The sequence below is a fragment of the Corvus moneduloides genome, chromosome 2 (genome assembly GCF_009650955.1).
Source record: "Corvus moneduloides isolate bCorMon1 chromosome 2, bCorMon1.pri, whole genome shotgun sequence".
NCBI lineage: Eukaryota > Metazoa > Chordata > Aves > Passeriformes > Corvidae > Corvus > Corvus moneduloides.
The window spans coordinates 10118715-10135451 of record NC_045477.1 but is presented as its reverse complement, the minus strand read 5'-3'; the positions used below and the strand labels follow the sequence as shown (position 1 = coordinate 10135451).

The following is a 16737-nucleotide window of genomic DNA, read 5'->3' as shown; positions in this document are numbered from 1 at the left end:
CCATACAGACAAGCTTAAAAGTTAATAAGGAGTCATCATTAGAAAGCACAGCAGAGCTAGACAGAGCTGCAGTAATGAATGAGAGCTTATCACAGCATGGTAACAGTGTTTCGGGGAATTCCTGATGCAAACAACTGTATTTTTCATAGAGGCTTGTTGAGTTGACATAAAATCCAGACCCTATTTTACTGGAATTACTGTTGTTTAATTATTTTTCAAGCTGTTCTGGTTTCTGTCTCATTGGGCAATGCTGCTGACCTTTCTCTTCACATTGCCTTCCTATTCCTATTCTTATCTATTCACAAGAGCTGTGCCAGAGGGTGTAACTTTTTCCTTGGAAAAACAGCTCTCACCATTAAAACCTTTTTGGGTCTGTAGTATTGATTCATTCAGTCCTTCATCATATGCAATGGCTACTAGAGCCAATCCCATTATTATTATTGACATCTCTCTTTTCTCCAATCCAGCCCAAAGGCAAAAACTAATCTCCCTGTTTTGTGCTAACTGATATCTTATCCTACGTGCAATTATTTTTTTCTCTCTGATGATTTCCACATCAGATTAATACCCTTTCTCTTCACCCTCCAGGCTCTACACTGCACTTCTTCAGTGTATCACGGTTTTAATTTCCTTTTACTTCTCCTTTAAACTCTCATGCTCTGTCAGCTTCTCCTACTTTATGACATGCTCCTGTCTTCTTCTCAGCTTTACTTATGTGCCATGCTCTTACTTTCTCCTTTTCTCAGAACATGTTCACAGCCAAACAACAGTGCTCTGCTCCCTCAGGTCTTCAGGATTCAATGCTTTCTGCTAGTTTTCTACTGTTTACTGTAGTGTTTTGTCCTTCTGGTTTGATAGCCAAGTATATTATTACAATTACATTCAGAATGAAGATGAATGTGTCATAAATATAAATCGCTCAAGTGTGATTGTGGAAAATGTCTCCTTGCCTGCACCCCAGTCAGAACACAGCACTGTGTGCTGTCAAAAGGCTGTTTCTAATTTAAACTCTGAGTTGCCCAAGGCAGGAAAAGCAGCTCTATGTGTTCATAAAGTCAGAACCACACTTACTTTTTCTCCTCGATTATTTATAGTACTTTTAAGGAAAAATCATTGTCTCTGTAGCTGAAGGAAAAGTGGTGCTTTTGTGTTTTGAATTGATGTGAGATGAATTGTCTTTGCAGAACCTACTCTTCCCAAACCAGCCTCTGCAGCCCAACAGCAGATATTCCGTGTCACCCACCGGAGACCTCACCATTACCAACATTCAGAGGTCTGATGCAGGCTACTACATTTGTCAAGCACTGACGGTTGCTGGAAGCATTTTAGCAAAGGCTCAGCTGGAGGTTACTGATGGTGAGCTATTAGAAATTCCTACTGTTTTTTCCTGTCAAAAGTACTTTAAAAACAGTGTAAAAAAAAGCATATGAGACCACATAAATCAGACAAGTAAATGGACAATTTTCTATAGGAAGTAAAGTGAGAAAAGATCTCTGTTTTTGTCTATGGAGTAAAAAAGGCATCAAAGTCTAGTTTGCCTCTTGCTTGCTTTCTGGAGGTTTGTTAACAATGGAAAAAAAAAAGGACAAACCAGCTCAGAGTAATTTCGATGAGAAATGAAGCTGCTTGGTTTGCTAGAGCTAAGATAGGACTGGGAAAAAAAAAAAAAAAAAGGAGAATTAATAGGTTTGTGATTAAAGCAGTGAATTGGAGTGCAAAAACATGTATCTCCATTCCCAGCAGTCTTCAGTCCTATCTTAGACAAGTAGGGGATGTGTCCTTAGCTCAATTAAATCAAGAGTTGCTCTGAAGGTGGTGGGGTACTGTTAGTTTAGAATGCCTAAAACGTGTAGCCCTTTAGTCCCTCCATGAATAAGGCACCTACATCAGAGCTGTGTTCTAAGAATGCCTCAGTAGAGGTAAGTGTGAAAAAAGTCATGAAAATCCATAAGTAGAGAAGTGTTTTCAGGAAAGGAAAAGCACTACGTGGTCTGTCTTGGTGCTTTTCATTTCAAATTTTTGGGTTTGAAATTCATCCTGCCTTGAGGTTTGCCATCTACAAACATGAATCCTTTTCATGTGTCAGGAATCCTGTTGATATCCCTCTTCATCCTATTGTGGATGGAAGGCAGTTTGCATCCTTTAATGTTAGTGAAGAAAACAAGAGAATTCCTCTTATACTCAGAGACTGTGGCATTCTCCAGCATCATTATTCCTTATCTTAACTGACACATTAAATATCTCCTGACAGACTTTGACGAATTTTTGCCATTAAAACTGTTGTTATATGCAGAGGTCTACTTTTACTGTTCCCTTAGAGACCTGCCTGCACCATGAAAGTTTGAAAAGATGTCTAATTTTGAATAATCTGCCTTTTCACAAGAGCATATTCATCACAAGTGACAGGTAGAGAGGTTCAGGCTCATGTTATAGAGGTTTGAGCATTAATTTGATGCCTTATCTTTGTTTTCCAAAAGCTGCCTATATTTTTATGACAAGGGGAAATAATTTCTGCCTTACCCTTGCATCTTTTCAAACACATTGCTTTTCTGTAGTTTCTGGAGGCTAAAGACTTGGCTTTGCTCTGCAGTGTCTTTAAGTCCTTTCTCTCATGGTCTATGACAAAATGATGAATTTTCATTCAATTCAAATTTAAATGTAGATTAAAAGGTCATTTAAAAGGAATGGAAAGGCAATATTTTTTAATATCTGTCCATAGCGCTGCCTGATTCAGGGCCATGATTGTGATTGGAATAAATAGAACACACAAACACTGCCTGGGAGGACATTGAGCTGTTAAATGGTCACACCTGCTGATGCTGCACAGATTTACAGCAACAGGCACCGAGTGGATCAAATCAGGTTCAAGGATGCTAGTGATGGGAAATTCTTCCTTTTGACAGCCAAGGGCTTTGGTCCATCTTTATCTATTTCTTGTGTGGGGGAAAAAATAAATCCTAATTGATCTCTTTGAAATTTTCATTAGTTTGTTTAACAAGCCAAGGGAGAGTGTCCCTGCTGAAATGCAGGCTCATCTCCGGTTAATTCTGATTAAAGGCAGCGTGCATTGCACATTGCTCGAGAAAGCATTAGCTGGTGGCTCTGCTGCTCAAGGAGTGCAAGGCCTGCCTTCCTCAAATGCTTTCCAGAACCCACTGTCAGCACAATCATTATGAAATAATACAAGATTGCTTTATAGAAATACCATTTCATCCCGGAGTCAAAGGGCAGGTGAGGTCAGGAGAAAAGTGCCAAAACAACAGTGTGGAGCTGAGATTATGTGAATAAATGAACCAGTAGATCACAGATATTTTTTTAATTGCTTTTAGTTAGGAAGTTAACCATAAATGTCAAAATAATCTGGTTTTTGGTTGATGCTGAGCAGAAGTTATGGGAGCTAATGACTTTTATCAGTAGGGAAATCTAATTTAATAGTTTTAAGAATATAATAAAAGATAAACACTGTGCATGCTAGCTATATGCTTAAGCATTAGTGTTCTAGTTTTTGGCTGGTGATTTCAGTTTTACTTCCTAGCCCAGAATTTTTCTGTTTGGTTAATGATTTAATAATAGTGGCGAGCCATCTTTTTCATTTTGAACACATTTTTGTTTGATCCAGAGTAATTTAGATCCAATTGAAGTTCCAATACAGAATGAAAACATGTCATGTGCAGAAAAACAAGTGCTTAATTATACCATATATAGCAGTGTTTCAGTTGTTACATCTTTGCACTTACAAGTCTTTACTGGAAATATTTTTAACTCAAGTGTTCACATGAGAAGAGATTACTAGCTGTGATGAAATGTGCTGAGCTGAGTGATAATTTTGCTGATTATGGACTGTGCTAAGAGCCTTCAGCATATTTGAAATTCAAATCTTGTATTTTCTTGAAAGGCTATCATGTAATTCACTGTCTAATGCACATCTGGAAAAGCAAAATCATTTTAAAAATTGAACAATCTTAGCAATCCTTTCAAACCCAAGAAATGAATATGCAGCTCACAATCTTAAAATGACAGATCATGCAAATAAACCAAGTGCTTCCATCTCTGTCTGTTCTCAACATATAAGGAATAGTTTCCAATTAGTATTGTGTTAATATTTGTCAATCATGTGCAGAATATTTTGGAGAAGATTTTAATTTCTCCTCAATAAGTATTAAAATTTATTAATAAATGTTTCACAGTTTACTTGTCTGCAAATCTGGCCACCATGACTCTTATCCCTCATCCAACATATATTACATGTTCTTTAGCAAGTGTGACAGCTTCAAACAGGAGAAACCCAGAACAACTTCACAACTTCCTGTGAAGCTCTTCCACCAAAAATAAAGACGGACGAGGGATTGGTCTCTGCTTTTCCACCTTTCAGAGAGCACCCTGCCCTATCATGAGTGTTCATCATGTGAATTTCCTTACTTGTGTCTGATTTTACCTATTAATTCACCAGGACAATTTTTTTGAAATTTTGATTTTGTAAGTGCCAATTAAAGACTTCATTTTGTCTTTCTCTTATTTTAATTTCCGTTGTAACTTTACCACAATCCCCCCAAATTTAAATACAGTTTCAGTTGATCCAAACTGCATTTTTAGTGAATAAAATGTTCATTAACAAATACAATTTGTTGTTTTCCTATAATCCACTCCAAAATTAAGATGCATTTTAACACAAAAGGAATCTGTTAATTTTTCAGTTACCAGAATATACAGGTATATGGATACTGGCAAATAGTTTCAAAACCTTTTTTAAAACTAAATTAATTTTGACATCAACTTCTGTTTTACCATGCAAATATGTTTGTAGGTACACAAAATGTTTTTGTGGAAGAGATGTAGAAGTTTCCAGCTAGGAGAAAACTATGTAAATGGAAAAAAAAAAAAAAAAAAAAAAAGTAATTAAAATGTTTTAAAAGCAACTAATAATCCCCACACCATTTTGTGGCTATTTTTCACTAGCACTCTCTTCTTCAGAATGCTTCTAATATATATATTGTTTTAAACTCTAACCAAGTTTTGGATCCTTACTGATGAGGAGACCTAAGCAGTAGGAATACAAGCACACAGAAGGTTTTCGAGAAGATTTACAAGTCGTAGTTGTGAAGACAATACAGCCGTTCACAGATCAGTGAAAACCCTAAGTGTTCATTTAACCTTTAGCCTTAGTGTCATGGAAACCTGTAGTGGTCTTTCACCCATAACATCCTTGAAAAGGAAGATTCCTTCTGGCCAGGAGGCTTTCAATTACACTATTGATCAGAGCTATTTAAAGGATTATGAGCTCCTCATTTGGGCTGTAAAAAAAAAACTAATTACATGCCAAAGAACAATACCTGTAATGCAGTAGGTTTTGAAAAAGCTACATTGCTACACATATGAGACACTTAGGTGAAGCAAATAATTGCAGTGGAATAGCTAGCAACTGAAATAGTTATTCTTCCTTAATTTTTAGCTACCTAGAATACTGGAATTTGCTGTTTTACGTTAAATCTAAAGGATAACTTGCACAGTTAAGTTTTAATTTGAATATACTCAGGCTGCAGCTACCCTGATAGTACATGTGAGCTGAGATCAATTTTTATTTCACCAAATGGCTGAACTGTGTAGTCGTAAGGAACCTTAATGAGATCAAAAATTTTGTATCAAGGTGAAAACGTATTACATTTTTCTTGTTATATAGTGTTTCCTGTCCTATCTCTGGGTTCAGTGGGTGATATTTCAGAATTTCCAAAATAGCTTTCACTTTTGGTGTTGAGAAATAATCTGCATTGGCTTTCTATTTTCAGTTTCAAAATATGTATTGGCTTTTTATTTTCAGTTTCAGTTTCAATGAATGTGATGAGCTCACACTCCAAGGTGTGATTCTGATATTAATGATTCTGTTCTTTCTGAGTCTTGTTAACAAAAAAAAGGTAGTAGTATTTTTGCAACATTAAAATTTCAGAAACAATTATTTTAGGCATAAAATGTACCACTAACATATCCGTGTTTTATTTTATTTATTAAATAGCATAAGGGAAGCACTTTGCATCTGTTGACGGTTCCAGAGGTTTGCATCTCAAACAGCTCAAGTACAACAGAAACCATATTGCTTCATAATAATTTGTTTTCACTTCACTGTCAGGTGTTGTGTATGGACTATAGTAAACAGATTCTCTGCTAGAATAAATGATTCAAACTCAATTGACATCAGCAGAGGCAGTCTAACTTGCACCAGTTTAGAAGGTAATCCTGCCTGCTACAATATTTAACACCAATCACACAATAGCTCAGTTGTTCAAAGATTTAAAACAGCAGCAGTGTGGCTGGTAAATATATAAAATTACATTAAAAGAAAAAAGAGTTCTCAGTTCTGTTATACAAATTTTATGCAGGAGTCCTAGCCTTGTTTATATTCAAGTATTTCACATTCAATGTGTATAAAAACATTCTTTAGAAATAAAGGTTATATTTTGTTGCTTAACAGATGGCTCAGAGAATAGGTTCAACAACAGAATTATTTAGGAAAAAAATTGTCTTTCAAGAAAAATGAACCTGAGCATTTTACCTCATCTTCAAGATATCCCACTGGTCAGGGAATGAGGCTTATACGCAGCCATGCACTCGCTCACTGGTTGCAGGGTCCTTTAATCAGTATTACAAGCATGCAAATGTAAATTATCAGGGAAAAAAATTAGGAGTTCATGGCTTTAAAAGGTGATGAAATGATTTGATAAGTAAGCTGTTAAATGGTGTGATTGAGTTTGAGCTTTTCTCTGCTGGAAAGAGCGGTACAGTCATTTAGATCCCTCAGATTATGAAAATGTTTTGTATACTCTTAGATATTCTTTGCTGATGAAAACTCGCAGGTAGAGTAGGAATGGAGGATGTGGCTGGTACTCAGGCTAGAACAGCTATAGTGTTTCACTTTTAACTCATCAGATTTTCTTTTTTAGACCATAAATTGGGTAAGCAATTGAGCACATTTTGATGTGACATCAAAGGTGTGCTTTAAGTGCTTTCCCAAACTGGAAGAAAAGAGTGATGAACTTCAATTCTTTTCTGAATCAAGGTTTTAATTTTCATCCTGTGTTAAACAAACAAGTCTGATGATCTTTGCTAACAGATATTTTTCTATCTACATGTTATCTCGCAGTGATGAAATAAAACTCTTACTAAAATGCTTTTCATATATGTCAGGTAATTGTTAACCTCTATCTATGGCTCCTCCGAAAAAAATGTTTTTAGCCTCTTACAGGCTGACTTCAAGCAGCCTCTCAAAATTGGTCCTGTGTGGCAGAATAGGGCTCACAGCAGCAGCAGAGGATGTTAAAGGTGTGGATGCCAATGCCTGTGCCACTTTTTAGTCCTGACAGATCGGCCTCCGCCCATCATCCTCCAGGGCCCCATCAACCAGACCCTGGCAGTGGATGGCACAGCTCTGCTCAAGTGCAAGGCCACCGGAGACCCCCTCCCTGTCATCAGCTGGCTAAAGGAGGGATTCACCTTCCTGGGCCGGGACCCTCGAACATCCATCCAGGACCAGGGGACGCTCCAGATCAAAGCGCTGCGGGTGAGTAATGGCAGCACAGCGAGCGTGACGGGTTCTACGGGGCCAGTTTGGAGCTCTTGGTGTGTGCCTCAGGCAGCTCTGCCACCTCCTGTTGTCTTCAAAGTTGTCTTTTTTACTATGCAATTCTCATCAAATCACCATCCATTCTTTGACATTGTGTGGGAAAGGGCAGGGGAAAGAAGAGCAAAACTGACTTCACATATGTCTATGAGAATTCCCTAAAAACAGAATTGATATTTAAAAGCTTATGTATGTTGTAATACAACACGTGTTGGGGGTAGCTAGAAATAAGATAAGATAAGAAAAGATAAAAGAGCAGTCCTTCCTTATCTTTTCTGTTGGTCTTACCCTGAAGCCATTGGCCTCTCTGTCAAAACTTAAGAGCAGTTCCTGGGCAACACCTGATCATAATTTTCCAAGTACTTTTGCTAGCACGTGATGTGGAGCTCATCAGGGTTTGACCATGTGCTTTCTCCATCAACAATTCGTCAGTGCTGAGCTGGCTGATTTATTCCAGTGTTATGCTTCCTGGAAATGTTCCACCAGGCTGCAAATGGGAAAAGACAACGAATACTGTAGCATACATGCAGTCATGTGCGGAAGGATTTCTATTAAAAATGAAATACCTATTGTAACATTTACATTTTTACACATGAGATAATACAGTATCCTATAATACTCCAAATAGGATAATGTCATATGTTGTTGATAAATATTGCATCACTAATCTCTTTTTTGGCTTTTAATTTTTCCCTGTTCAAAGATAAACGTGTATTTGTTTGTGTGTATTTGGACAAGCGTGCATATGGAAAAATAGTAAGTTATATGTACTTATTTGTCAAGAACTTGAAGATCATTTCAGAAACTGTTTAATTTAGTCAGCAGAAATGTCTGCACTTAATTTTGCCATCAAAAAAAATGTCAATAAACATAGCTACTAATGACAAGATGTAAAGAGCAGTTTTATTTTTGATACCATCTCATCAGTGATTGTAGATGAATTGTGAACTTCCTTGGAACAAAATGGTATTTATTAAAAAATTTATGCTAGCTTTCCTTGAGTAAACAATTTATCCTTCCTTCCTGGGCTGAAGGCAGGTTTAGGCCATGAAGGTTAATGCATTTTTCCTGTAGAGCTGGATTAAAGAGTGTGCTTGAATAGTCAAGATTCCCCAGTAGTGTTAGAAAGCAGCAATTAAAGGTGGAAGCTTAGTGATTTCAAACAAACTTTCAGGCATTGATGATGGGCTTCTGTGGAGTGTCCACGAGGCAGAAGCTCTTGGGATACCTGTCCACATGCTGCTATGCAAACAATGAAATTGGTTCTGAATCGTGCCAGTGCATTAATCTCACCATTAGAGGCTGTGTCTGTAAACTAAAGGAAAAAAAATTGCTTGCAAGAGGAGAAGAAAACAGTATTAGTAGTGAGTGTGGTTCTGAAAGACATGAGGCTTTTATTGATCCTTAAGTGGCTCATTCACTGGTAACCAATTTTCCTTAAAGGCTCAGAAAGGCATTTTTCAGAAACGCCTCTATAGCAGTGATGTGCACTGTTTGTTTGACTCCGATTTAAGAACAAAAACTACACAGAGCCATAAACACCAGTTTTCTCCTGTGTCTTGCAAATTTTATGAATTAAATATGGGTTTAAAGGAGGAATGTTTAACTTTTCTCTCAGGTCTATGTAAATAAGGACTAGCACCACTTTCTAAGGGGGAAAGAAGGGCCACAAAGATGTCCAAGTACGCTTATACACCCAAGTTCAAAATAATTAATAATTGCCACCCACATGTCCTCTGCTTTCTGGCTGAGGGTAGATTTAGATTAGGTATCAGGAAGAAATCTTTACTGTGAGGGTGATGAGGCACTGGAACAGGTTTCCCAGAGAATTTGTGGATTCCCCATCCCTGTTAAAGGCCAGGTTGGCTGGAACTTTGAGCAACCATGGCAGGGGGGTTGGAATGAGAGGATCTTTAAGGTCCTTTCCAACACAAACCATTCTCTGATCCTTTTCTGCTATTTCTGTGACAGCACAATCAAATGATTCATGAGCCTTCAACAGTCACATAACATGGACATAGTCATAACATGAACACAGAGATTTTTCTGATGAGCCAATCTCTCAGTTGCCCTGAGGAAGACAACTAAAAACTCACCTATGTCACTCAGTACCCCTTCAGACAGATCAACACTGATGGAAAACTCCCTTCTGCTGTAGAAATGTGCCGCACCAGGATTAGACACCTGAATTAACTAAGGAACAAAACTTTATTTTACTGAATAGTAAAGATTTTTCCTTTTACCTCCCCTGTAGTTTTTTTTTTCTGTAGCACAAAAAAAAGTAAAAATAATTGAATTACCAACACATTAAGTCTGTATCTAATCCATCCACAGCCTGGAAGTTAGATAATTTGCCATAACTTGCAAGAAGCAGTGCATCTCCAGCTTGCTTTGTATGCTGTTTGCCTTCTGCAAGTTACTCTGTTGTGTACACCAGATACCTCATTGAGTATGCCATACACCATCTGTCACAGTAGTACACAAATGAAGTTGAGAACCATAGCCTTGAGAAATATTCCCCATTATCACGTAATGAAGAATTATATATTTAATAAAATCTCGGAGGAAGCAAAATAAAACACTGCTTCAGAATGCTACAAGGCTCTCTCTGGAAAATCTCTCCTTTCAGGAGTCTTTCTCATTTCATTAGCAGCACTGCTATATTTCGAGTCTTTGAGCCATTGTCAGAGGGGTTTTCATTATTGCTTGTATTTCACACAAAAAACCATCTCCTGAAATGCAAGTTATGCTCATTCAGAAAATTGAGCTGGCATTAATGAGTTGCTTCCTCCCTTAAGAATGGTACACTGCAGTCTCTGTATCTGAAGGAAAATAGCAACAAAATTCCTACATGACAAACCTAAAAATCAATTAAAGTATATATCAATAAGTAATTTAAAGAACATTTTGCTTTTTTGCCTTGACATTCTCCTTGAAGAGTGACGTATAAGGACATATGCTATAGTGCCAATCTGCATTTAACAGAAAACCCATTACCATTCCTTAAAGTCCAATAAAGCTTCTTGGATGCAATTCTCTTTCCATCAAGTCATGTGATGGTGAATGAAATTCTTCTTGATCTCCAGAGTCAGCACTCTCCCTTTTCTGCTTCCACTTCCAGATTACCATGCTTTATGCGTAGTGGAAGGAGAGCCCCTCTGTATATTTTGTGCTTTGTAAAGTTACCATTTTCCATTCATCACTGTAGTCTTCACTAGTTCCTGACTCAGGAATCTTTATTTTAAATTTAAATAGGGAATAGGAAGAGACTTGGCAAATTTGCTAGTAGAACAGTTTATACAGCGATGAGATTATTGGCAATCTAATTCAAAGCAGTTTACCCAAATAAATTTAAAATATTGAATATTTAAATTGATTGAATATCAATTTAAAATAAATTGAAAAATTTGAAATTGGACAAGGGAATCACAATAGTTCTATACAAGTGCATTTTTTTTTCTACCAAAGGGCCTTGCAAGCCTGAACTAAAATCCCATGTGAAACGGGAGAAAGGTAAGCATGGTGCAGGATCTAATTTAATGTTGCTGTTTGGAAATTACTTGGAGGACTGTCTGTGTAGAGAGAACCACTGTTAAGTCTCAGCAGCATTTCTATGTGGAGTGTATAGAAATTACTTCATCTGTCATAAGAGTCTGAGGTGATGTTACATCCTTCCTGGCACTGGAAACTGGACCTCTGGGTCATCATGGGATAATGAATGCTGAGATTTTACCCTCTAAGAGGTTAATTGTTATATTGTTACCTGATTTCACCTGCATTTGCTGTAACCAATGCAAACCCTGAAACTGTCAAGAACCTCCATTGTGGAGCATTTAAAGTACCATTAACAATATGAAAATTAGAATTAGTAAAGTATTAGAAGCAAGTAATCTCATTATAGTTCTCTAAAAGCAAGCCCCCATTAAATGATTGATTGAAAATGTCTGGTGCCTTCTGATCTGGTGTAAAATGTAGGCTAAGTCCTTCTTAGCAAGGAACATTTAGAAAAAGAAAATTTGAGTAAACTTAGCTGCTTCTAAAAGGTTGTTAAAGCTGCCCTTATGCCCTTTTTCTGTCCAGCTGTCTGATACTGGGACTTACACTTGTGTTGCTACAAGTTCCAGTGGGGAGACGTCCTGGAGTGCTGTGCTGGAGGTGACAGGTAAGCAATGTCCAGGGATGTGTTCCACTTGGTGCATGAGGAAAGTGTAGCCCATATGACAGCACTCTGAGTCAAGTCATCTGTTCTAGAACTTCTTCTAGGCTTGACATGGAGAAGTTTTGGGTGAGAAGGCTGCGTTCCTTCACACACCTTGCGTTTCATTGCCATTGTGTTATACTGCCCATTGACATCACAAAAATATTCATGTTTGTGTCCAGTGACAGCAGTATGCTTTAATTCTTCTCACAGGACTATTAATAAAATGTGGATTTATGCAGTAGTTGGCTGGCAAGAAAATTCAAAGTGCTCTTTGTGAGTACTCTGTGAGACTCTATGCAGTCAATTTGGATACAGGAACTTTCTCAACAGTGGAGTTTTTTGGTATTTTATGTACATTTTAGCAGGCTGGGCTTTTTTGTTATTCTTTCTTTTCATTTTTTTGGTTTGGTTTGGTTTTTTTATATTTCTATATAGTCTCTTGAGTTTTGCATTTTTTTTCTTTCCTGATGTACTTAAAGGATGATAGCTCTTCATCCAAAAACACGTGGTAGTAATGCAATTGTTGACTTAGTTCTTTACAGATTAAGAACATCCGTTATGCTGATTTTGCAGATGTTTGCCATGTTTTTCATTTTAATCTTCTACTTTGATCAAATTATATAACCAAGGATAAAAAGTAATTGTTTTGTATTTGCCCTTCACAGAATCTGGTGGAGCAACAGTCAGTAAAAATTATGATATAAATGACCTCCCTGGGCCACCATCCAAACCTCAGGTCACTGATGTTACTAAGAGCAGTGTCACCCTGTCCTGGCAGCCAGGGACTCCTGGAAGCCTACCAGCTAGTGCATATATCATTGAGGCTTTTAGGTATGTGAATTATACCACTTTCCAGCTCCTTTCTTTCTAATTTTGCTTAAGCCCTGGTACCAGGGTTTTGTGGTGTTCTTTTGGACTCTATACATATCATTAGAAGCTCATTAAATGACTCAACTCCACAGAAGGCATTGATTCACATTCTTTACATTGATTTTTTTGTAATTTATCACTTTTTTTTGAAGTGATTAATTGTAGCATATCTAACTGTTTCTTCAGGTCAACAGGAATATAACAGAACAATTCAGTAATTATTTGTTACTTTTCTCTTAACATTGATGATCAGCGAGAGTTTCCTGTGGGAATGCTACAGGTTCTTGACTATCGTAGTACAGATAATATGAAAATAAATGGGTAATCCTGAGGCCTCTTTGCAAACTTTAATTCCTGCTCTTGTTAAAGAAGTACCTATTAAGGAGTCAAAGTGCTTTAAATTTCTATTTTTTAGTGTTTTAGATAGCTGAAAACTTCTAACTGAGAAGACCAGTGTTCATTTAAGATTTTATCCCGCAACCTGCAGGATAAATTTTTACAAGGCTGAAAACATTCCAGGTGCACTCTTCCACACAGTAGGGGTACAAAAGAACTTTTGGGCTCCAATTTAGCAAGTTTGTTTGTGTATGGGCCATACTCTGACATGTATCTCTAGAACACATTTCAGCTTAAAAATCTGAACCTTCTTAAATGTGTTCCTTAATCCAGATATTGAAAAAATGACAAATACTTCAATTCATCTCTAAGTTAAAATTCATGCAAGAATTTGTCATAATCATATGCGTGCAAATTTTAGCTCAAATGCTGTATGTAAGGAACAGTACTGTATTTGCAGTTTGTTGGTTTTGTTCTAGAACTTATTCTTTATGCATTGTAGGAGTGAAGCATTTGAAACAACATAAACCTTGTAGCTTTCCTTTTTCCTTTTAATATATTTAAAGATTTTTTTATCAATGCTATACAGCAAACCACAATAAAATAAAATTTTCTCTTTAAACTTCTCTGATGTTTCACCCTAGATAAGCTTTAATGGCATCCCATCAAAAACTTTTACAAAAGCCAGACATTTTCATTAAAAGCTGTTTTAGCAATCACATGTGATATCTTTTCATATGGTGGATGGTAGTTTAATTATAATAATGTTGAATTGAAAATGTAATGACAGAAAAAATATTCATATACTTTCCTCTATTTCAAAGTATGTTTTCAAAAATTTTTTTGAGTGTGCATTTAGGTCAAGGAGAATACTTTGCTTCCAATGACAGTTTACTGGCATAGTTTACTTAGCAGTATAGAAAATTATTCTTTTAAGAAAACTTTCCTTTCTAAGGGTTTTGTTCAAGAGTAACCTGTTTATAATTCAAATTTACTGTACAGTTTCCTACCCTTTCCTTTTGCAGGTATTTATTTTAGAGAAACAGCAAAAAGTTTTACTTATATTGCAAAGAGAAATACTTTTGACCGCTGCCTTATGTTTTTTAGCCCATCTCAATGAGTTAACTGAAACAAATAGTTTTAATTTCACCCTGCTTTTACTACTTTTTTCTGTATTTAGAGTCAATCCAAGGTTACAAAATAGGTCCTTTCACTTCTTTATTTTTTTCTGCATTAGTTCATAAACTTCCACACTCTTCTCGTTGCAGTCAGTCTGTGAGCAATAGCTGGCAGACGGTGGCCAACCACGTGAAGAGCACCCTGTACACTGTGAGAGGCCTGCGCCCCAACACCATCTACCTGTTCATGGTCAGAGCCATCAACTCTCAGGGGCTGAGTGACCCCAGCCCTATGTCAGATCCTGTCCGAACTCAAGGTGAGGGGGAGTTTTAAGGCTTGTGTGCTTCAGCTGAAACAGAAAGAAGGAACTGAGTGTTGGCTGATAGGTCAGTCCGGCCATTTGGCTTTAGCACACTCCCTGAAGGAATCATTATTTGAGCTTAACCAATAAAAATAAAAGTAGTCCAATGTTTGCTGCATCAGTCTGGGGCTTAGGAGAGAAAGGTTATGTCTTTAATCCTTTTTACAGTGTAGACCTTTTGGTTTGCAGTTCACTTAGGCTCGATTTGCTCCTGGTTTCTATTGAAAGCAATGTGAGTTAGCCAAGCTTTTCTGAAAAGCACTCCGAATACCCTCCTCTCCTCAGTATCTTTTCTCTCCATGTCCTTTCTTCCTCTCCATTAGTGTAGTAGGGATATGCTGTGATATAAACTGTTTATAATAGGCAGACAACATGTTTAGAATGAGTTTTAATCAAAAGAAATGCACAACGTATCCATAGAGCATTGATTAATCTGAGCCAACATTTAGGCAGAGAATTCATGTAAATTAAGGCATGTGCATGCTAAGAATATATTGAAGTTATCCTGAGATGGGTACGGGCCTTCTATTTATTTACCTGCATTTCTGAGTTCTTTATATTAATCCATTGCATAAACCAAGAAGGAAGGCTGAAGTGAAATCCCTCATTTGTAGGGTGGTGATAGGTTTGGTAGCTGTGATCCTCCATTGCTATTGAATCAGTTACTGCATCAAGCTCTAACTGAATATGACTGCCACAAGCAGATTTCCCTTTACAGCATGGATTTTTTTGGCTTTGACAAGACATTGTTTGAATACTTAATTCAAGAGTGTAGTTCTGTGTTACACATGTCATAATACAGGAATTCATAATTCTTTAGAATCATAATTTTTTTAATCCAAAGTAATAGCTCCTGTCACAGTTAATTTAAAATTAAATCCTCTATCTCTGTCTATTCTTATTCAGAGACTTTTGTCTCTGAAGATCTAAAGGTGCCCATGGAGGACGTCTCCAGCATGTGTGTTGGAAGTTGTTTGGGTCCTTTGCTGGATAAAAAGAGATAAACTAGAGTAGGGTGGTATTTCTTTATTGCATAACTGTGCAGTCTCCCTCATCCCAGCCTAGTCCTGAATAACTCTGTCCTGAATAGTTACACCCTCAAAGTAGTAATCATGGCTGGAAAATGAAACACAGAACTGCCTTCTCAAAAGCTGGAGGAGTGAGTTGTGCAGGATTTCATGGCCTGACTATCCATGGAGTATCACAAGTTTCCTTCTTTCTTATTTTCCCATTATTATAGGGTGACTCGTGCTTTTCATTGCAACAGCCTTTTAGTCTGCATAACTTATCACCTAGCTAAAAAAAACAACTTTGTTTGTCATTTGAGTGTCAAGTATAGACTTTTTATCTGACATACTGACAAGCAATTTGATTTCAGTAAAAACATGTCTTTTAATTAGCTACAGCATGTGTTGCAGCTTCCATTTCCAGAAGCTGTTTAGCAGTCAAGCACACTGAGACATGTACAGGATTTATAGCTTCTTTGCAAGCCTGCAGTTTAATAGAATTAAATCATAAAATCAATTGAAAATTAACATAATGTTTTGATGTGATTTCTAATTATGCCTGAATTCAATTCAGGCTCACAGAAGAAACTGACACACGGCGGAAAGCCTATTCAGAGTGGCCATGGAGAAGTAACAAAGCAGCTGTAGCAGTGCTATATAATAATAATTTGCAACAGGTGTCTGTGGTAGCTTTAATAGCTGAACATTTAACGTCCTGGTATTCAGTATAGCAAATAGAAGTAATAAGATTTCATGTAAATTTTCACCAGTGAACTGCAAGTAGATAATCAAGTACTTTCAAAAGGTTTACTTAATATGTCTTATGTGAAATAAGGACAGAGAAATCAGTAACTACTCTAATGAAGGAGTCGATTTCTTCTTGGATTATTTATAGATGAAACCATATACTGAAAAAACACTTTCAAAAAACTGTATATATATTTCTATCCCTGAAATCTAAATTAATAACAAATAATAGTATATTCACTGAAAGTTGATAAAAGAGGGGTTAGAGAAAATATCTAACCAATTTAATTGTGATCAGGATGTAGTTTCTTGAACCAGTTTTGCTTGATTTATGATTCCATTATTCCAATATTTAACACTTAACTACCTTAGAGATAGCTCAACTGCTTTTCTACCAGCAGCCTCCTAATCATGTGAAAATGGCATTACACTAGGAGCATCACACATGTGTATGTTTTCAAGAGTATATACCAGAAAATCGAATCCC

The 16737-nt window shown here is 36.9% G+C and overlaps 1 protein-coding gene across 10 annotated transcripts in view; it reads left to right on the top strand.

Moving 5' to 3' along the window:
- The window catches only part of ROBO2 (roundabout guidance receptor 2), a 1045807-nt gene that overhangs the window by 942526 nt on the left and 86544 nt on the right, over positions 1-16737 (top strand). For all 10 annotated transcript variants that reach the window (XM_032097063.1, XM_032097109.1, XM_032097086.1 and 7 more), the window contains 5 exons: positions 1185-1356; positions 7344-7549; positions 11690-11771; positions 12476-12641; positions 14285-14451. In XM_032097063.1, coding sequence (XP_031952954.1) covers positions 1185-1356; positions 7344-7549; positions 11690-11771; positions 12476-12641; positions 14285-14451 — 793 coding nt within the window. The remainder of the gene's footprint in view (positions 1-1184; positions 1357-7343; positions 7550-11689; positions 11772-12475; positions 12642-14284; positions 14452-16737) is intronic.